At 47.2% G+C, this 22,413-nt stretch overlaps 5 protein-coding genes across 5 annotated transcripts; 3 read left to right on the top strand and 2 right to left on the bottom strand.

Moving 5' to 3' along the window:
* Nucleotides 1-8,028: 8,028 nt before the first annotated feature.
* Nucleotides 8,029-10,681, bottom strand: SCP_0901850 (hypothetical protein; the record flags this gene model as incomplete). The annotated part of the gene is made up of 8 exons (XM_027761418.1): nt 8,029-8,560; nt 8,620-8,753; nt 8,803-8,902; nt 8,997-9,091; nt 9,146-9,325; nt 9,376-9,473; nt 9,522-10,349; nt 10,423-10,681. 8 exons carry the CDS (start codon nt 10,679-10,681, stop codon nt 8,029-8,031), a joined length of 2,226 nt encoding a protein of 741 aa, XP_027617219.1.
* Nucleotides 10,682-12,423: 1,742 nt separating this feature from the next.
* On the top strand, nt 12,424-14,652 carry SCP_0901840 (hypothetical protein; the record flags this gene model as incomplete). The annotated part of the gene is made up of 7 exons (XM_027761417.1): nt 12,424-12,496; nt 12,551-12,597; nt 12,651-12,892; nt 13,139-13,243; nt 13,294-13,400; nt 13,451-13,621; nt 13,676-14,652. 7 exons carry the CDS (start codon nt 12,424-12,426, stop codon nt 14,650-14,652), a joined length of 1,722 nt encoding a protein of 573 aa, XP_027617218.1.
* Nucleotides 14,653-15,185: 533 nt separating this feature from the next.
* SCP_0901830 (hypothetical protein) lies at nt 15,186-15,815 on the top strand (the record flags this gene model as incomplete). The annotated part of the gene is made up of 2 exons (XM_027761416.1): nt 15,186-15,740; nt 15,789-15,815. The coding sequence occupies 2 exons, from the start codon at nt 15,186-15,188 to the stop codon at nt 15,813-15,815; spliced, it is 582 nt and encodes a 193-aa protein (XP_027617217.1).
* A 2,876-nt stretch (nt 15,816-18,691) lies between these two features.
* On the top strand, nt 18,692-19,613 carry SCP_0901820 (hypothetical protein; the record flags this gene model as incomplete). Its single annotated transcript, XM_027761415.1, has 3 exons — nt 18,692-18,869; nt 18,923-19,052; nt 19,103-19,613. The coding sequence occupies 3 exons, from the start codon at nt 18,692-18,694 to the stop codon at nt 19,611-19,613; spliced, it is 819 nt and encodes a 272-aa protein (XP_027617216.1).
* A 1,739-nt stretch (nt 19,614-21,352) lies between these two features.
* On the bottom strand, nt 21,353-21,688 carry SCP_0901810 (hypothetical protein; the record flags this gene model as incomplete). Its single annotated transcript, XM_027761414.1, has 1 exon — nt 21,353-21,688. One exon carries the CDS (start codon nt 21,686-21,688, stop codon nt 21,353-21,355), a length of 336 nt encoding a protein of 111 aa, XP_027617215.1.
* Nucleotides 21,689-22,413: the final 725 nt, after the last annotated feature.

The following is a 22,413-nucleotide window of genomic DNA, read 5'->3' as shown; positions in this document are numbered from 1 at the left end:
GAACTTCCACCATGCTCTACTCTACTTGCTTGCTGAACATATCTTCGTTCTGCGTGACTGCTTATAAAGATAATATAAGTGTACTAAGACTACAAGGCGCACTAGTTTCCATCGACAAAGACGAGGTGCGTACCCCGAGGTGCTTATCCCGATGACCACGAAAATATCCGCGCCCGAATGGATATCTGGTGACTGCAGGCTCCGCCCGCCGTCGAGAAAAATATTACAGGGACTCAGAAGGCAGGTTGGTTCCATGCGATCGCCGGGTCCGAATGGTAAATGAGCAACGGTCCCAGCTGTGCTTTTTAGTAGAGAACTTCCGTATGGGAACGTGCCCTTCGTCTCCAACCCGAACCTACATGGCAGGTCAACGATGAGGTGCTGCCAGTGTGTGCGGTGCCCCATTCTACCGGTGGCCGTGGTTTCTCCAGCGTAGCGATACAGCATAATGTTTTGTGTAATTGAGTCAACGGGATAATATGATCTTAGGCAACGAATCGTTCGTCGGCGTCTGTCAACTGGAGGAGCAGAAACCTGGGTAATAAACAGCGGGCATATTTCTTACAGAATTTTTATAGTAAGTAGAGAGAGACGGGACGCAGATGTTGTTATAATGAGAAGCGCTCGACAGGACAATGCCAATGCTTGGAATTCGAATGATTCTTCTCATGTACGGTGATGCTTCTTGTACAGGCTGAGCACATGAACCTGAAAGTCAGAACCTCGGAGCTGAAGGCGTAGATATGGTGGTTAGCTTGCGCGACCTGTTTGGGGAATGAGAAAACAGTCAACGCAGCAACGAGTTGGCGAGTGCCGCTTATCGTATGTATACAACCAGGGATAATCTCAAACTGTGTTGATGGCTCCTTTCTAGCGCGAGCGGTAAGCGAGCTCGTCGTGTACTCTGCCAGTCAAATGCTTCTCAGTGAGTGGGCCCAAGTGCCAGTGTACCTTGATATTGATGTTTCCAGTACAACCAAATCCCGTAGTGTCTAATCTGAAGTCGTTACGGCATGAGAACACCAAATTCTATATGGCAGCCTTCAATTGAGCAAGGAAGAAAAGACATGGGTGAGTGCAATTCGGAAATCTCCGGTTCAAGTTGTGATCACCAGCGCCAAATACTCGGATACTTCCGAGTAAGTTCAACAGTTGCATACGTCTCTGGGTTTTGGCTTCCAGCTTGGCCTTGATATATATCACACACTAGAGAGATAGAGCGTGCTGAAGACGACCTCCAGCAGTTTGTCATTCTCTGACGCTGTTGTTTCGGCCTGTTGGCATTGGCCACTGTCACTAAGTCAGCAGATTTGTTCTCAGGCTGTCAGGATAAACCACTAACTTATACCCACCTCATTGCATACCTTTCTCTTTCATCGAGAATCTGTAGAATAGTGACTCAATCCTAACTTTCTCCCCCTGGTGCAGCGTAGTTTTACTGGTCATGATGTTGCACTCATGCTCGGCCTTCTTCCTGCAGGACTCCTATTAATTGTCATTCTCTAAACTTGCGTTACAAAAGCCTTTCAGAACGAATGGAGGCTCTCTCATTGAACTACGATGTCTTGTCCGCCATCATCTCGTATCTACTGATGCGCGACGCCCTCAGGCTTTCCGTCACTACCCGAGGATTACATACGATGGCGGTGCAACAAGCTCTGTCGCACGTCAAAATTGTCGGAAGTCATGATACCATCCACAAGTTCTGTTCATACATACTTGCAGAGCCCACTGCCACCCCAGTCTTCCCAGCGTCGCCAAGCCGTTTGTCTTATCTGCGGTCACTAGAACTTTTGCTCGAAGGATCCTGGAAATATCAAATCCCGTCAGCACTCATCACAGATCTTTTAATGCAATTGCGCACTTCCCCAAACTTCTGGAGCCTCTTCATCGGGCCAGTGGGACGGCTGCAGTCCTACGAGTCGCAATTTATACCGGCAATATCCGCGCTACCGTGTCTGAAAATGCTCGAGCTGCGCGACTGGTCTGCTTACTGGCTCCTCGATGTGCTGAGCGAGCTGCGCAGCCCATTAAGCAGACTGGCATTAACCTCATTGCACGGCCAGTCAATGTCTCTGCTCCTTTTTCTTGCAGAACAGCCTTTGCTTGAGGGGTTGGCTCTCCTGGACCTATCTGGGTTTGATTTTACGGAACGAGAAAGGCAGTTGAATGTACTCACAGGACCTCAGTGGCATACAGTGTGCGATTTGTCTGTCACGAACAGCAAGGTGCCACTTTCTGCATTGGTTCATGCATTTCCCAACATCCGCGTGCTGCGTGGCAGAGCGCATGTACTCTATGCTAACAAGGAGGGTGCGATTTACTGGGAGGGGCTCGATACCGTGTCCGGTCAGCCTTCAGAACTGAAGACGTGGCAACAATGTTCCGTGCAGTGGTTGGACTTGAATACGGGGAAAGGGTGACGAATAGATGACCAGCAGGACATTGTATCAGCACTGCGAAATATGTCGCCCATCGTGCTATCTTTCGCGGCGAGCACCCAGAACGATCTGTCATTCTGGCAGGACGTTGTCCAAGCAGTGCCAAGGCTGCGTGCTCTTAGGATAGAACTGTATACCTCCCGATCGTGCCTTCAGACCTGGATCGTGAGTCATTCTTTGCTATCCGATCTCAGAACATGGAGCTTATTCAATTCAATTGACAGGACAATGTGCCTCAGATTCTCGCCTCCACAGACATCATCTGCCTGCAAATAGACATCCTGGACAGCATGCATCGTGACGCGATCAGGGATGTATGGCCCATGTGCATCGCAAAGAGTATTCCTTCCCTTCGTTATCTCTCCCTCGGATTCAGGGCAAACTGTCCGAAGACGTGGCACCCCGATGTTAGTGGTGAATTTCATCCATTCTACACAGCTTTCCCCTGGTGGTGTATCAGCGGCATACAAGACCGGTCTTTGGAGCGTGTTCCAATGAACGAAGTAGAAGCATATTCATTTCTTCACCAGCCTGCGTGAGTGTTGTGGTCGATGTCGATGTAGCGCTACATGTACCTCTCTTAAATAATGAAGGTACAAGAACTGGACAACAGTACTTAGATAAAACAATTCCTATACAGCTCTGGACAGCGCGTAAGAGAGTCCGCACAACCTGCGTGCAATTTCAGGACACTTCAAAAACAGAAAATAACAGAGCAGACTTCGTTCCAGCATTACGTCACACGTCGGTATTCTTGTATAGCCAGAGAAGTTGAAGAGAAATGTAGCAACCGATATCTTTCACATACAAAGACTACGCATGGCTACCTATGATGACCGTGCCTGTGCATCTTAATAAACAACTTTCACAAAAAAATCATACCGTTCAGACTTCCACCACAGAATCAGCTGATATAATGACTGTGAAGATCCATGCGTTGTTACCATACTCTGTCAGAGGATGCATAGTGCAGAGCACTGCCTTGCATCTGCTGAGTATTCTGCAGTACGATGGGCTTGCACCAAAGAAGACCCGACGAATGTCTGGATACCTGTAGGTGTCACCGGAATGACGGTACAAGTATTCAACAGAATAAAATAAGAGTTCTCACAGGGTAGAGCGAGCAGCAGATATAATGAGATCAAGAACGCCACCCGCAGCTTCTGCCAACAAATGTCAGAAATTCCAGGAGCTTCGGAGCACGAGGGAGCATGCACCGCAAACATAAGGCAGTCTGCTGCATTTGTAACGAAAGTGGAACAGGTAGAGGTGCTGTGCGGATATTTTGGGAAGAATTTGAATATATCAACATCTCATTGCGAATCACGATGACAACACCTCAAAATGCCGAAAGTGTTTAAATCTGACCTGCTCAAAACATTGCTCGGACGGCTTGCAAAATATATCAGTCCTCACAATATTGTAAATCCACGCGAAGACGGAACCAACGCAGTAACTACTTTGAAGAATAATAACACATACATTAGCAGATATGGAATGAACAAGATGTGTGCGAGTACGTGCAATGGAGGATAAACTTCCCACAGATTTTTCACCCTAGCCGCAGGCAAAACCGAGACCTTAGCAAAACTCGCACGTCGCTAGCGCCAGTATGCCAACGTGCATTTGAGGATGTCAAAAAGCCAATGACTTCACACTCAAGATAGAAACCATGACATGGGAGATAAGAGGGTAGATGGGATGGGAGAGACACTGCATTGAAAATAGAACTTTTATACGCCATGCTCATCACTCCGATACTAGGTCGCTTTGGTCAATAGTCATGTTGGCGTCGATGGCCTCTGTGAGTCGGTTCATTCAAAGTCAAATGATCTGAGCCACAAAGGCCATCAACGCCAATAGCACATAACAAAGAAATGACCGAGAAGTCCATGGAATTACTTCGTAATTATTCACCCAATGTGAAGTCAATACGTGCTAGTCGAAGAAGATGAGAGATAAAACTGTTATGAGCTCACGGCCGAGGAGAGAGTTGTGGGCTGAGGGAGAGAAACTTTGCACAGGAGCGTTCAAAGAATGAAGACCGTATCACAGCTTCACTGTTCGGCGGTTCATTGTCTGAACAACATCACTGAAATGCTCACATAATTAACCCGCAAGATCCCAAAAAAAGAACCGGAAGTTAGAATATCGCGTTCGCCGACCTCGGCTGCATCAAGTGGGCTGTCAAATTCATCAGGACGAAATTTGTGCTCAGTTGAGTAAGATACACCAGGTGCAACTCACCACATTTCCACTTGGAGTGACCTCAATGACAGGTCACAATGTCTAAAAAAAGGTGCAAAAAATGTTTGGAAGTGGTGCAGATGCTTTTCGATACTAATCCTTGATATAGAAAAAGAAAAAGATATTTCCTTGTCTGTGTATCATTCAAAAACATTTCTCCGACAAAATGTCCTGTAACATGCAGCATGTTGGATCAGTGGCAACTTATCAATGAGATGAGTTATTTAGTCCATACTCTGCGCAGCACACCTATCAGCCAATATATACCCAAATGTCCATATAACCGAGGTGGAATATTTTGTGTAAATTTCCATAAAACTGAGTGTTGGCCAAGAATATAATATAGGATGGAGATATAGGGTTGGCCAAGATAAATAGGCTATATAGGCTGAGTCGCATATTTGGGAGTTAGCCAAGGGAGGCGCAGTTTGAAGTCTATATAGGTTGTCGGGCATTTTGGGGTCGGCCGCCATGTCTCTATATAGATTGTAGCTGAAATTGTGCCATTGGCCAAGAGTCATAAAATTCCAATCCTATATAAAGTTTGCAGACAGTTGGGCTTGGCCAAGTGGACCTATATAGAATCTTTGTGTAAATGGTCCACTTGGCCAAGGCACATGAAATTTTGATCCTATATAGCATCTCCTGAAATTTGGCCATGGCCAAGAGTACCCTATATAGATTTTTTGTGGAAATAGTGTCTGCGGCCAGGGGTCAAGAAATTTGCATTCTATATAGGATTGTCTGAAATTTGGCCTTGGCTGAAGATATCCTATATAGTTCTTGTGGAAATGGTGGCCTCGGCCGAGAGTCATCAAATTTCAACCTATATAGAGATATCTGAATTTTGGCCTTGGCTGAATATACACTATATAGTTCTTGCACAGATGTTGGCCTTGGCCGAAGGTAGTCGAATTTCTATTCTATATAGGGTCTTCTGAACTATGGCATTGGCTGAGGATGCCCTATATAGGGTTATTAAAAATAATGGTCTTGGCCGAGACTCTTGAAATTTGTATCCTATATAGGATTCTCCACACTTTGGCTTCAGCCGAGTAGCATCCTCTATTTGTTTTAATCAGAAAGGGCAAAATTTCCTTCACACATAGGAGTTTTAAAGCTGAGGCCTTCACCCAGTGTATATATACAGGTTTCGTCACATGTGATGCCATCGGCTGTAATGAGCCAGGTCAGACCACCTTCAGGGTTTGTGTAGGAGTTGGGCAGTCCTTTGCTGTCACATTCTGAGACCAATATCCTTCATATCAAATGATTCAGTGCCACTGAATTCAATTTAAGAGTAAACTAATTGTGAAGTATCTGCTAGAACCCCTGACGCACTACATACTGGGGAGTCATCAGTGCGAGATATGTCCCATATTCTACCCATGAGGTTTTGTTGATCTTTAACGCCTCAAATACTGCCGAGCGCATATAGTGTGCTATGCATATCCTCTCACCTCCCTCTCATGCATCACAGCTATGTTCTAAAACTCTTCCTCAGATTCCTACCAATGTTCCAGGGCAGTAACCCAGCTCCATTTGCAGATCATCCAATTGAAGCACTGCCCATTTATGAGTACCCACACTGGCCAATAAATCAAGGCATGCATGCCAGACTTTGCCATCCCGATGAGAAATTGTCCGTCGATTCACAATAATCCCCATTGCTGTGAAATTTGAGAGCCACCGTTGAACATTCTCATGCGTCTGCTGTAGAACATCCTCATGCTGAATCTTCAACTTGCTAGAGATGCCTGCAAAATAGAGTGGCCGGTTTATCAGGCATAAAGTTGCATTCAGCAACTGCTCAACAAATGAGGTCCTCTCCAGCCAATTACCGACCGGTTCGTTTCGTAATGAGACAGATGGAACGAGATTTGTCTGAAGCATACATACTCTTCTCAGATCATATAAATGTGGCATTGATGTCCAAACTCACATTATGTCCTCGTGCAAACCATCCAGCAGAGATGTCCAGAGAGCCTGGGTTGAACCGTCCACTGGGGGCTGCAATGAACAGATCTGCATCTGTCCGAAAGTTTTCACCTTGTGAAACCGTTCTCTGAAGGAACTGGTTTATTCCACAAGTCGCGTTGTTGTAGTCATTCTAGGGCTTATATTAGCAAGTGACAGCAGTTAGAGAGAAGACTTACTATACATGCTTGTCCCAAGATACCTGGCAGATATCATGTAAGAACCTTATTGTTCGTGTCCAGAATAACTGCAGGCTCTAAGATGACTAGCATTGGTCCTTGGCAGTCCTGCTTGCCATTCTTCTTTAGCACTCCCTTGTCCGTCACATAACAATCGACATGAACTTAGTAACACGGCAAATCAATATGCATCTGATTGAAACAAGCAAAAATGACAAACTGGGATTCAGAAGCGCACAGGCAACAACAGTGACAATATGGTCCAGCTCCACGGCATGGGGTGCGGATGTGAAACTCACATGTTGAGCCATAAGGGATTTTTCCTTCAATGCCTGCTGCTGGAGGTGTGTTCTGCATGATCATAAGCAACACAAATGTAGATCATGGAATCAAACAAACCTTATTCTCTCGCGTTCAATGTCAGCGACTGGAGCAGTGTGCCTATGAGTATTATAAAAACCAGTAGCCTCCCTCAGCAACTCCGATAACCTCTTCCACAGAAATTCATCAAGTGTCAGTGCACTGCACACAGAATTCACGTCAGTAAAGAAAAGGAGGTAAGCCTGTCAGACTAAAATACCCCTTTATCATCTCAGCTGTTTTATGACCTTTTTCATCGGACAATCTATGCTCCTGTGCATGCCAACAACGTTTATGTGATTGAGGAAGACTATGTTGAAATCTTCCGCCTTGAAAAGTCATCAGATAATGAAAATAGGATTATAAAAAATTGCACAGTGCCAGCACATCATGCAAAGTTGTCACATGATCACGAGTTTCCCACAGTCATGTGACCTTATGACTGCAGTGCATCCTCCAAGGTTGCTTTATGTCAGAGTCTCTCCACCGAAATGAGAGAAAACATTGACCAACTCATCCGTGTAGTTTTCATATTGTATCACTACAGACATATTGAACGCAGACCGCAAAATTCATATCAAAAGCAAACCACAAAAATTGATACTGTACAAAGACAACACATTTAGGGAGAAAAAGAAAGCATACAATGACCACACATATTGTACAAAGGGTAAGCGATGGGCAAGAAACAGAAAGCATATGACAACAACTGATATCGTATAAAGGGCAAGTGGTGGGCAAGAAATCGAAAGCATATGACAACAACTGATATCGTACAAAGGGAAAGGAGTGGGTAACAAAGACACGGTATGATATGTCCTAAACTACTGCTGAATAACCTTCACCCAGGCGCCTTGGTTGAACTCCTTCAGAAGCCTGCCATCCTGCGGAGGCTCAAAGCTCCACTCAGCATGACAATGCTTGCAGTGATAGCAATGAGTCTGGGGAGAAGTGCCCTTACGATCGAAGAAGATGAAAGTGCCTAAGCGAAGACAAGTGTCACACTGCATTGGAACCCGATTGCCATAGGGGCTGATCCTGGGATGATCCCAGATGTACTCTGAGATGGTCAGCTTGTAGGACTCTGCCCATGCTCGCTTACGCCTGGCCTTATCCAAATCACCAGTCGTCGCATCACCACGGCTGATGACACGATCCTGAGTGGTTTCTTCTAAGAGAATGACCCTGGAGTGCCTGCCCAATGGGCCTGAACTGGCGAGAAGTTCGCTCATCAGCAGGTCACCGACAGTGGCTCCTTCAATAAACACACGGCGCACGAATCCAAAAAAGAAGGGGGCTGCACTGATAGAAGACAGCACCGGTGCTGTGAATGCCAAAACCCGGGGGAGCTTGTAGCTAAATCGTGCATGTGTAAAAATGCTAATATCGAGTGGAGGGTAATGGGAAGACCGTACCGTGTACAAACTGTGACCAAGTCTTCCCCAGGAGCTGCCTTTGACACCACGGAACCACAAGCCAGCAGCGCAAATGTTGTCAGCACCTCTCGGGAGAGCGCCATCAGGTCTTCACAGACAACAAATTTGAAGAACTGTGATGAATCAGTGAATGCAAGGTCCCATTGGTCATGAGAGACTTACAGTATCAATTGTGCCTACCCAGTGGCTGCTGTAAAACAAGTCACCGGTGTCGTCGTGCGAGTGTGTATAAATAAGAATTAGCATGCGGGTAGGCTTGTAGCTAGTGACACAGGAGAAGAAGATTGGCGATGGTACCATACTCAGGCAGCGAGTGCAGGCGCAGATGAACCAAAACCAAAGATGAGGTATCCAACCTTGCGGTCTGTGATATCTCAGGCTTGCCAAGAATCTGAAGACCTTTCGTCAATGGTACCCAAGGTTTTTCCGCAGATTGGACACTATACAGGCCCTGATAACCCTCAAACATCAGCTTCTGTGGGAGTAAAGAATGCATATAACCTACATGGTATACCTGCATTGCACCACCGCCATGCTTTGTAGCGCAGGCCGGACATTCAAACTGCATCTGCTCAGTCATATTCCACTGCTGGAGATCTGGAATGCAATGCAAGCAAATAGCTCTGCCGCAGTTAGGATGGTCACAGTCGACCAAGTCTCCACCTTGTTGGCAGAGAAAGCAATACTAGGTGCATTGAGTCAGCAAGACTCATATGTTGAAGAGAGAAAACACACCACGTCAGAATTGGAGATGACATTGGAAACAACTGACACCGGGCTTGGCAGCTGAGAGACCACATGCAGGTCATCGGAGGCTTGTAACATTCCAGAGGCTAATATCATAAGAATAAAGATGCACTGCCGAAAATTGAACAATGCACCATTGTCAAGTGGGCCACGTTCACCTGTCGGCAACCCCACAGACTTCTGTGCCGTCTGAAAGACCTTGTGACATTGACGCTTCGGTGGGTGAGTAGGAGGAGGTGTAGTTGGATCGGGGGTGAGTGCGCTGCGCTCACGTTCACTAATAGTGGCAGCGGTAGACACTACAGGACCAGCCAAGAGTCGACTGCTTCGGCGTCGAGGGGCATCCACTTTAGCAGCAGATGCACGTCCTTTTGGCCTGCGTATGACTCTGTGAGATGGGCGGCTCTGAAAGACAGGTGAGGGCTGGACAGGAACACTTCGTTCATCCTTGTCCTCGTCATTGTCCTCATCCTCATCATCGTCCTCGTCCTCGTCCTCATCCTTATCATTGTCCTCATTCTCATTCTTGTCCTCCTCCTTGCCCTCCTCCTCGACGACCTCCTTGATGCCCTCCTCGATGTCCTCCTTGACATCTGACACAGGTGTATAGCTCTGCGGCTGGTGGATTGTCTCCTCCGATTCCTCGTCGGTATTATCCAATTCATCAGTCTCCTCTGACTCGTCATTGGACAGAGGTGGGCTTCCTGTGTGATCGCGATTTACTATGAACATGTCACCTCGGTCCGAGTCGTCATCCAGAATCTCCCCCTTCAACTGACCAGCTTCATCGGCATCTTCATACGCACCTCTATGTGAAAGGCTCCCCCTGTCCTCTCCGCTTCCCCTCGACTGGAACTGCTTCCAATCATCCACATCCATCATCTCGTCCACACTCGGAGTCGATTGCGACATAGCATCTTCTTGGGGGGTCATGTGAGGCATCGACAAACGCACGATAGAGTCTGTCATCAACATATCAAATGAAATGTTGCTTACTTGACAAATGTTTTCACTATTAAAAACATAGAAACATACCAGGTCTGTCCTTTTGCGAAGTTCGGCCAGGGGAGTAAGCCGGTGGCGCAGAGCTACGGTATGAGATTCCTCCCCTGATCGGTTGATCAGCCAGATCGAGATTGAAAGCTTGATGCCAGTCCTGGCTTGTACCCACGGTCGTAAGTTCCTCCGGGATTGAGTGCAGATTGGAGGTAGAGTGCCTGACACCAGACTGTGGGGTAGAGGTCTGATGGGCAGGCTGAGCAGACTGTGCGCGCTTCCTGGACTGGCTGTGCATGGTAGAATATACAAAAGCAGTGAAATAGATGTCTGAGAATAAGCAGGAGAGGCTCAGCAGCTGAAATATAGCAGAGATCAGACAGCAAGGATAGAGCAAGAGAGAGAGAGATCAGATTACAGTGATTGCAATCAAAAGGACTTGTGCGCGCGAGCCCATGGAGATCATGTGATATGCTTGGAGGGCCGGACTTCCTGAAATCTAGTGGACAGTGGCTGAAATTTGATCGGAGTCCGAAAATCATCCAAATATAGCAATATTCCAGCCACCAGTGTACACCTTCTGCATATGGAAGGTGCTTGACGTGTCTGGTGTCTGGAGCACATGACCGAACAAACATGGCCAAATAGTTGGTTTTATGAGCTGGCGCAACTTCCTCTCTCTCTTCCTTCTCTATCACTATCATCCCCTTCCAGCAAGCCAGCCACAAGTGGCTGAGCTTTGTTGCTGCATGTTGCCATGGGCATGCAGTGTCAAAGCTCAGTTATTTGTGCATGCCTTTGTAAGGTAACTGTTTCTTTTCCTGTAGATAGTATTATATAATATGCACTTTACTGACATCATCCCATGGCTGGCCTTTGGCCAGTCATGGGGTACATGTGGGTTTTGGGGGATCACTGGGCATGCAGCGGCGAGCTGCAGAGGGCTCCACATTGTGGGGGCAACCCACTCGCATCCCTCACCTGGTACTTGAGATTTGGGGGATCACTGGGCATGCAGCGGCGAGCTGCAGAGGGCTCCGCATTGTGAGGGCGACCCACTCGCATCCCTCACCTGGTACTTGAGATTTGGGGGATCACTGGGCATGCAGCGGTGAGCTGCAGAGGGCTCCGCGTTGTGGGGGCGACCCACTCGCGCCTCTCACCCAGTATATATGGGAATTGGGGGATTTTGCACTTCGGTGCCAATGCTCTTCAGCGTACTTGCATCTAGGCGCATATGTGCTCTGCACATTACATTGTCACCGGCCATCAGCCTTGTGCTGTGCGAGTCGTGCGTGGAGCCACCATTGGCCTGCTCCACAAGGTCAGTCTTTTTTACTTGTTTGTTTCTTTTTGCATGGTATGGTGCGAGTACAGGAAGTGTAAGGAAGATGTGGTAAGTACTCCACAGCACATCATACAGATACTGACAAGGGTTCTTCAGCATATGGTGAGTTTTATGGCAGTGGTGAAGACCAGGCCAAATCCTATAGTGGATTGAAAGAACCGGTGAGTTTTTTTCCTTGCATTTTAAAGAATACTGACCTCTTGATGTTTCCACAGCCTCTTACACATGTACTGAAAATTGACGACGGTCACTGCAGCGCGAGCAATGCAGCGCGCAAGGTGAGCATTTTCTAATGTTTTCTGACTGTTTTCTGACCTCCTTTTGGTGTTTTGCAGATTGTATTTGTACTTTCCTTGTAGTCTATTTTCTTTCATTTTTCCCTTCTTCCTGGTGCTTGTGGCGAATGAGGGAGGGCCCGCCCTCAGTCATCACAAGTCACCTTTTGTTTTCCATCTTTGTAGTTAGAAAAAATTGTAATACTTGAGTTTGTATCCATGAAGCATGAATAAGGCGAAGCCATGCCGGTATGCTGGACAATGCACGGGCGCTTAAGTCACGTGATCACATCACGTGCCACCGTGTGCACTTTTTGAACCCTTGGCCCTGCCCAAATTTCTATCTTGCCTCTTCCCACCATCTGCTACAACAGCAATTCCAGTACTTTCATCCTTTCAAAAGCCCTACTATCAACCATGGCTGGCAAAGCTCGTTGGTCGAAGCCCTATGGCTCCATGATGGTGTTGTACTACCCTAAGTGGAGAGACAGTAAGCGTGGTGCACGTGCAGCTGTTGTGACAAAGGTCTCAGAGGCGATTACAGCAAGGGCGAATGCAAAGGGATGGGACAGGCCCAAGGTCAACACTCAAGTACGTCGACATGGTAAATTTTTTCAGTCTACATCTTCTCACTTCCTGCATAGCAAATCGGCAACTGGTTCGCAAATAATAAGGCCGCATTGGATCTCGGAATCATTCCTGGCACGACAGATCGCAAGTTCTCTCTCACAGATGCTGAACGCATGGCCAATGATGACGATTATCCCGATCCGACTGAAGGTGAAGGTGGGGCTGATCCCGCCACTGTGGACGACAATGACGTAGAGCCATTCTCGGTGGAGGAAGATGCAGCTGATGTGCGAAAGAAGACGATGGGGCAGAAGTGGTCTTTGTGAAAGACTGTGCACTGGGCATGGCGAGAGGAGCTATTGGAAAGGGTTGGCCAGGAGCATCCTGATGCGAAGGATCAAGTTGAGAAATTGGTCTGGTATACCAAGGCATTTGTAGATAAATGGCATGACCTGACCGACGAGGAGCGAGATGAACTGAAAGTGCTTGCTGCGAAGAAGACGGAGGAGTCGCAGATGGATTGAGCTGGGCAAATTGCCTATGCTCAAAAGCATCTTGGCAGGATGGGTGAAGACTTCATCCAGACTGTGGAGACAAAGATGGGAGGAAAGGTTCTCATCCTCCTGGCCTTGCTGACAGAGAAGCCCACGCAGATTCGGCGCATCAAGTAAGTCTCGGCCATCATTATTTGCATTATTTTATTCACTGCCATCCTAGGCTTCAGTCACCTGATACTGGTGGCTTTCTGAAGTTCACCGACTCTGTCGATGACTGGCAGAAAGATTTGTGGAAGAAGTGGGGGATGTGGGCAATGAATGTTATGAGTAAGTCATACCCATGGAATACGAAGCAACATGCACTAATCAATGACTAGTTCCCGATGAGCTTAAGGATAATGATGCCGAAGAAGAGGATGAAATCGCACTCACCGACGTGCAGCATGAGATCGATGACGATGGCAATGCCATCGTTCCTGCATTTGAGGAGACGTGGAAGCTGACTCAAAAGCGTCATTTGGTCCGGGCCATTGTGACTCACCAGCATCGTAAGCTTCATTCTCAAAAGTGAATCTGTATCCATGCTGATGATATATATGCAGGAAAGATTGTTGATTCCAAGCGTGCAAAGTGCCCTTGGAAGAAGATCAGTGAAGATGTCCGCAAGTACATTGATGAGGCATGTTGGCCGGACAGCATGGTCTTTGCCGAACCTTGGAACATCGGTGTTGACAACATCGATTTGCTCCTCAAGCACTGGGCGAATCGACAGGCTATTGGCTCAGTTGCTTTCCAATTTCTGGTAGCAGCTGGTGGAGGTGATGCCGTGAAGCCCAGGGGAAAAAAGCAGAAAGACGTCACTGATATGAATGTTGGCAATTCAGCAGATGAAGGGGACCAGGATGACAACGATAATGAGATGGAGGTCGGAGTCAATTGTCACACGAAGGGCAAAGGCAAGCAGCCTGCCATAAGGAAGAAGCATGTTCCCCCACATTCTGAGGAGGAGTTCGACTTGGATAATGTTTCCAGCAGCGAGGATGACTTAGTGGGGGTAAAGATGAAGGCTGCGATGAACAAGGCCAAGTCGATGCACACTGCCAATACTGCCTATAATGAGGAGGGATGGCAGCCATTTTTTGCACAGGATCTTGTCGATGTTCCTCGGATGGGAGATGCGAGTTCATCTGGAGTTGCTGGTGCTCCGGCAGCAATTGCACATGCAAGGAAACTCTATCCGAGGATCGCCAATCACCCGGAAGATATTATTCTGTGGCCCAGGTCAATGATGGTTGATGCCGACTGGTATAAGCACAATGTTAGCAGAATTGTGATCCCTCTGCCAGCATTTTCACTTCCAGATCCCGCTGAAAATGATGCGGCAGAGCTAGAGTGGGTTGACTGCCAGAAGGCGATTTTACTGACAACATCTGCCCGATTCCAAGGCTTCAGGATACTTGACCTCGAACATATCGTTCAGCGACCATCAATGGCACGGTTGGATAATCCGGGATGTTTCGCTCCGCGGTTGCTGGCTGACGACACCGCTGCTATTCCTGAAGAATATGTAAAGGTGTAAAAATATGAGCCTGGAGTATGGCAAGCTATCGAGCATCCTCTTCGAGAGCAATGGACGCTTGCAGGCAATTGGGTTGGTGGTCTTCCACACATTGCGCCATCCTATAAAGCCTTTCTGCAATGGAATTCCCCTCTGATGTGAGCAGTTACTGTTTTGGTCCAACTGATCGGGTCTCATGCTTGTTATTAGCAATAATCCAGAAGATGGATCACCTGCTTCGGCAACTCAGCGATCTGAATTTCTTTTATCTCTGTCTACCTTTAAGGAGTACAGGCTTCTTATCAAAGTCTGCCGACTCACTCCCGTAAGTCAATTTGCTTTCCAATAGATTATTCATCTGATCAGAGATGTAGTGTGTCACACTGATGCTCAAAAAATATCCTCGCCCAGCATGGGCATCATGGGAACTCGCACACCGTGAACTCCCTCCCGACTTCTGCATGCCGAAGGGAATTGAGACCTTCTGTGCTTATATTGAGGCATGACCGTATCAGGGATTTGAGATGCTGACCTCAGCTTTGGAGCTCTCACTCATGACATTGGCAATTGGCTTGGTACTGCAATTCATCGCCGAGCATAATGATCCACAGACAGTTGCACTTGGCCTTGATGACACCCTCGTGTTGCAGCTTCGTCGACTATGTTGGCTCTTTGCACAGCAGATTCGTGCATATATGAAGACCGCATATGCAGAGGGCGGCCTGACAGCAGATGAATTCTCAGCATACTCAGTGATGACAGGCCTCGTGGAGGAGCCAGTGATTGTAGAGCATCGGATGGTGTGTATGCTGCGAAAGCAAATGGATAAGGCCAGTAGGTGGATCGAGCAAGGCCAACCTCATAGGTGCAAAAGGATCCGACATTCTGTGAGGGATGTCGTGGTCATGCTCTCCGCTGATGCAACTCTTAACGATGTTAACGAATATCTGACTGATGACTACATGCGACACTATCGGGAAAAGGTAGAGTCGAGTCCTGTGCGAACAGCAGAAGCTGCATTGCTGATCTTCCAACAGTTGATCAAGACTACATCAGCACCTGCCGATTCTCAAGCAGCCACGGCTGATAGCACTGCTATGCAGCCACAGGTGAGGGCATCCATCCATCTCCTTGATCATAGTGCTGAAGTTAAACAGGCCTCGTCTCAGCTGCAACGTCGCTGAGCCCAGCCCACTCCTCCACCGGTAGAGTTTTTAGCTAATAGTGATGATGAACCGGCACCTCAGGAACGTCCGAAAACCCGCCAGCGACAACATCGTCAGCAGGCTTCTCCTGTTGCAGCTGGAGAGCCTCCAGAGGAGGATCAATTGCAAGAGGAACCCACCAGGTTTTGTTGGCATGGTTTTTTATCGTCTTCACATTTGCTAATCGTGTTCATTTTTTAATCACAATAGATCTGCTGGAAAGAAGAGAACTCGGGCACAGGTCAAAGATGGAGGCACTGCTCCCAGTACCTCCAGTGCTGTCATTCCACGTCGCACTGGCCGAGTGACTGTAGCAACAAGGAAGGCTCAAGCAGCTGCAGCTGGGGTGACAGCAGTGATAGAGGCGACACCTGCTCAGGCGGCAAAGGCCAAGGCTCCTGCACGAAAAAAGAAGGGATCTCGGAAGTAGATATAATTTGCGCATTGTTATAACCTTGTCATGTTATGCAATATGAGAATCACGTTTTTTATGATTTGCACGAGGTAGAAAATCATATGACTAACACCAGGCAGCCAGCAAAATGATTACTCATTCATCACGTAATTTGTATTTCATGGAGCATGCAGCCTGCACATGTTGATAAAGAGATTGCCCACCACTTTCTTCTCCCTTGCTTTATCCCCACCACTTTCACCGGCATCACAATGTCTCCAAGAAGTCAAAAGCAGTCCAGGAAATCGAAGCGCCATCGCAGTTCAATTGAGGATGTTGACCTTGTAGAGGTCCGGGCACGCCGGGGCAGAAAGTGGGTGATGCGAGCTGTGCAAGGTACACCAAAGTCGAGTCCTGGGACAGGAAGGAGGAAGGGTACAGCTGTAGAAGGACCAAGCCGGACTTTAGCTGCGCCCTCTGGAAATCACATTATTGGTGATGATGGCCTGCATCCGTTTGCTCTGGAACCGCTGTCAACTAGGACACGTAGTGGCAAGGTGAGTGAAGAATGATGGAGATGATGTTTGCTCACTTTTTCCACATTGTAGTCACAACAGGACCTGATGTGTTCATGGCTTCCCTATCGGGCTGAGTATCTGTCGGAGATATTGGGCATGGAGGCACCTTCGGAGGATTGTGGATGCACTAATTGCAATGCACCTGATGGCCAGTTTCATTGTCGAGACTGCTGGGGGGATCATTTTGAATGTCTCCAATGCTGCCTTGATTCACATCGCTGACAACCATTTCATCATCTCGAACACTGGGTTCAGAATCGGTTTGTCAAAATCTCTCTGGCTTCAATGGGGTTCGTCCTTCACCTGGGGCATGGCGGAAATGTATGTCCATGTGGATTTGGTGTCCAAGATGGATGGGAGGATGTCATTAATCTTGGGGGAGATCTCAGGCCGCAGCTGGAAGATGAAGGCCAGGTATATTTTTTGGGTGAAGATGTCATAGATGATCGACAGGAGGGAGAGGTGGTTATTGCTTCATGCAATGGAGTCTATGTGCAAAAGGTAAAATGGTGTATATGTCCTGATGCAGCTCCTTGCCACATTCAGATGCTTCGAATGGCCCTTTATCCTGCCAGTCAGCTTCGCCCCAGAACAGCGTTCACCTTTAATGTCCTCAAATATTTTAGTATTGATGCCATAGTTTGCAACACCTCGGCATCCAGGTTCTACACCAAGATGTGATGGCTAACCAATAATGCTGCACCCCAAACTGTTCCTGTGAGTAATCTTAGTTATATGATAAGTCTCTTGGAGGTAATCTGCCTGTTTTAGGACCGTTATAGGGAACTCATGAGGGTTTCCCGCCAGTGGCGAGATATTGCAGTTCGGAAATGGTTTGGCTTTGGCCATGACCTTCTTAAGAGCCCAGGTCATGGGGAGTTGGCTTATTTTTGTCCGGCTTGCCCCCAACCATGTCTCAATTTACCTGAGAATTGGCAAGAAGATTCTGAAATGTGAGTGTGATAATAAATGATTTCAGAGCTCTGACTGAAATTCAAGATAAAGCGGTGTGTATCGTCGCACAATAGTGGCAGATGGAAACTTCACCTTGGAGCATATGAAGATGTGTCGGCCTGAGAATGATGTGCCTCTGACTAATGGTCAAGGATTCATGGTTGATGATGTGGAGTATCAAGATCATTTGAAGTGCAGTAAAGAAACTATTGAGGTGCGTGCAATAAGATGAGTTGGAACTGCAATTGAGCTCTGGGAGATATCTGCAGAAATCTAGATGTGCAAATCACCGTGCTGTGAATCAGGCCAATGCTAATCGCCATAATCTGGAGGCCACAGGTGTTGGAGCATGTGTCTGTGCTCGCCATGGGTGTGTCATACCCCATTCAGTGATTGACTTCCAAAAAGGAGAGAGGTAAGCATATTCCAACCGATCACATCTCCTTTGCCAAACATTCCATCTCTGCACGACTGTCAGACAGATGAACATAGACTACTCCATCTGCCAGGCCCTTCTATATAACACTGAAGGGCTCCAGTTCATGGATGTGTGCTACGATGTCGCATGTCAGTGGTGGATTCACTTTCTGGAGCGCATTGCGGATAGCAAATATCTGAAGGTCGCAGACAAGATAAAGATCATTGCCTATGTGGAGAAGTTCCACCTTGGGGCCCACATTGCAGAGTGTTTTGCCAAGTTCTCCTTAAACTTCGGAAAAGACATGAGTGAGATTGAGGGTGAGGTTGTGGAGAAGCTGTGGTCCAAAATGAATGGCACAGGTCCTTCAACACGTGCAATAACCAAGGCACACCGATGAGAGGTTCTGGATAATCATTTTCGAGACTGGAACTGGATGAAGCTGCTGGGCATTGGTGGGCACTGTTCTTTTGCTGTTGCGCTGATGAGGGTTAACAGTACTTCAGTGAACATGCTCCGAACCAAGTATTCCAAGGCTGTCAAAGGTGAATCTGAAATGGAGCAAGAGTTTGTTGATCTCTCAACCACGATGACCGAGGACGATATCAAAGTGTGGACTGAGCAGGAGACCATGGCTATGCGAGAGCGTGGTGATAAGTTGAACATATACAATGTCCACTTGGAGAAGGGTATGTGCATTCTCCAAGCCAGATTTCGTCTGATTGAGCAAACTGAGCCATAGCTCCATCCATGGGTGATATTCACCTTCTGCTCGCGACAGAAGAAAGACAGTCACCCAATGAGGAGGGTAGAGTCCTGGAAAGTGGAACAGTAACCTGGTTGAGCACTGGAATAAATATCGAAAAGACACAGTGAGCCAGTTGACATTCACTTCCATCTCTTTGCTCAGTCTGTGCTTCAGAGATGACATACAAGTAATGGCAAAACACCTCACCAAGCGAAGCTCCACCATGGACAAGAATTCGGTGGAGATGAAGCAAAATTTGCTGCAGAAAAGAATTGATGGATTTCACAATCGCGCAATGGCGCTATTAGATGGTGAAGACATTGAGCACTTAGAAATCTCCTCTAATGAGGTGGCAGATGAAGAGGGTTGGACCATGGAGGATGTGGAGGAGAACCCAGAAGATATTGAAGAGGAGGTGTTGCCAGAGAACATCACTCTCCTGCTTCCCTCCTCACTTGGCATTGAGCAATGCAAGACAGTGGGATGGGAGAGCATTGCACAGCAGGAGTTACAGCTACGGGTTGGCCAAGCCAATGACTGTCTTGAAGACTTGCGACTCTTGTTAGGTCACAAGTCTTTGCTTTTCCGGACCAAATTCAGGCACAATAAGTCTCAATGGCACAAAACCCGAAATGCAGCTGAGCTCAGGAAGATTGGTCAGCAAGAGCGCAAAATCATTAGATGATACAAGCGTGCTAGGAAAGCCCTGATCTGTTTAGGAGCAAGTAAACAGTTGTTGACACGATATCTTGACATTCAAAAGGAAGACACGAAGATGCCTGGAGATATTGTGGAGGAGAATAGAGTTGGGCAGAGGAATGATAGATTGGTGTGGTTTTGGAAACTTGGAGGTGAGAATGCTCGAAATGCACGGGGGGAAAGTGTGGACAATAATACGGAAGACGTCGGTCAAAATGCCATGAAGGAGGATGAGTGACTATCTGTTTATGCCTGGTCAAACTTATTCACAGATGGTAATCACCATGTCAGTTGATCGAGTTAACTGGCTGAGAGCAAAGGCACGATACACAAGGTACAAGGAGGAGGTACCGAAGGTGCGACATGAGATGTTATGGACTGTCCTGTGGTTTGAACGCAAGCAGCATGAGTGGCAGACCAGGGAGATGGAGGCAGTGAATGCAGGTCTACGTGGTCATGCATCCTATGCAGCAAAGCAAGGTGCAATGTGAAAGGACTTTGCACTTCAATCACAGCAGGCATTCAATGGTCAAATGATTGTCAGGTAGTCTGCGAGTTGCAAAGGTAGATATGCAAAATTAGCCAATAAATGTGTGTGACTGGCTATGTAGATTTGGACGAGTGTATCCTCCGGGACCTTAAAGGTGTCAGCAAGACCTTTAAGTTTGGATGCCTTAGCCTGGAGCACCATTTGTGTAGAAAGTTATACGGCCACAGCCAGAGTGTGGAAAACTCTCTATAGAATGAAAATTGCTAGATCCTCAGCCGAGGCCACCATTTTCACAAACACTATATAGGGCATCCTTGGCCCAAAGTTCAGCAGACCTTATATAGAACAGAAATTCCAGGACGCTCGGCCAAGGCCACCATTTCCACAAGGAACTATATAGGATCTTTTTAGCCGAGGCCAAATTTCAGACAATCCTATATAGAATGCAAATTTCTCGACCCTTGGCCGCAGGCATTATTTCTACAAAATCTATATAGGGTACCCTTTGCCATGGCCAAATTTCAGGAGATGCTATATAGGATCAAAATTTCATGTGCCTTGGCCAAGTGGACCATTTACACAAAGATTCTATATAGGTTCACTTGGCCAAGCCCAATTGTCTGCAAACTCTATATAGGATTGGAATTTTATAACTCTTGGCCAATGGCACGATTTCAGCTATAATATATATAGAGACATGGCGGCCGACCCCAAAATGCCCGACAACCTATATAGACTTCAAATTGTGCCTCCCTTGGCTAACTCTCAAATATGCGACTCAGCCTATATAGCCTAATTGTCTTGGCCAACCCTATATCTCCATCCTATATTATATTCTTGGCCAACACTCGGTTTTATGGAAATTTACACAAAATGTTCCACCTCAGTTATATGGAAGTTTAGGTATATATTGGCTGAATGGGCTCTGCGCAGACTTAGTGTTCTGCCAAATGGGGCAGATACACTGTTGACATGCAGAGCCAGATCGAAAGAGATGTTGCTTCACTATCGAAACGGTTCTTGGTATAAACCCCGTTCTAACCACCTGATTGCCCTCGATAAAATGCTTGCATCCAATTATAAGTGACTGCCCACCAAAAAAAGGCCAAAGTAAAACCGTCGCTTTACAGTTTCCCTACCTCCGCATAACGGAAGGCATGGTAGCTGGCCGCCAATGGCTCTTTACCCGCATTGGCTTGCACATCAGCGGCATCAAAAAGCATGACTCAACAATACTAAACAGCTTCCTGGGTCAGATCAACACATGGGTTAATACAATCGGTAGGGAATATAACGCTGAATGCTGACCGATGTTTGGGTCTTTTATCGACTGGTATAGGTGTTCTGTCCCATTCGTATGCGTAGAATATCTGCTCTTCGCCCTCTGTGCAAAAGCTAACACACTTCCACTGCGAGTCGTCCTCGGGGCCGGAAGCGGACAGAGGGACCTCTGATTCGAGCACACCTGGGTTCTGAGGAGCAGAAGCCACACACTGCTTCAGACAGCTCTTTATGACGGAGAAGTAGTGCTGAGAATCGACCACACTCCACTCCTGTGGGCAATAAAGCATCTCTCAGACTTCACCTAAGGCACAGCGTTTATATACCATTGCCCCTTGGATGCGCCAAGTTAAGAGTGGCCATTCCGCTACCCATAAAGCTGTACAGCATATACATCCGTCCCGAGCGGAACCGCGGGTGCAGAAGTGACTGCGGTATTGAACTCCTGAGCATCTCCAGGTGGAGGGATAATCACAGAACAGTTGGCTCCAGAAGAGTAGTCACAGCCGTGGAGGATGGCAAGTACACTGGAAAGGATAATACTTCTCACTCTAGTCTCTCGAGCAGGATATGCAATGTCAGTAGTGCGGTCGCGGACTCGTGTAAAGTGCCCACATCCACTCCATGTGACTCGCCTGCCCTGAACTGGACAGACATCGGAGAATTTGCATTGACCTGGTTTGACCTTTATCAGGCCCTGTAAGGCCTTACAAGCCTTGTCAGATGTGAAAGATGCACCAGGCTGGTAGAGGACCTGATAAGCAGTAGTAAAACTATCTACCGATTTTCCAGAGCTACAAGGCTGGCAATTTTTCACCAATCTGGTACATATGATGGATGCTTGTGAGCTTGAGTATGGCCACATGCACCACCACAACAAATGAAAAACACCAAATATATTTCGATAGAGTCATACATAGCATTCGCAAAGAACACCGAGAGCACCACATTTGCCAAGGATCATGACCGGGTATGGGTATGCAATATCTGAGGCATGTTAGCGAGGTGGACAGAT

This window comes from Sparassis crispa (genome assembly GCF_003851025.1).
Source record: "Sparassis crispa DNA, contig_000008F, whole genome shotgun sequence".
In the NCBI taxonomy this organism is placed as follows: domain Eukaryota; kingdom Fungi; phylum Basidiomycota; class Agaricomycetes; order Polyporales; family Sparassidaceae; genus Sparassis; species Sparassis crispa.
This window is presented reverse-complemented; position numbering and strand designations above follow the sequence as displayed.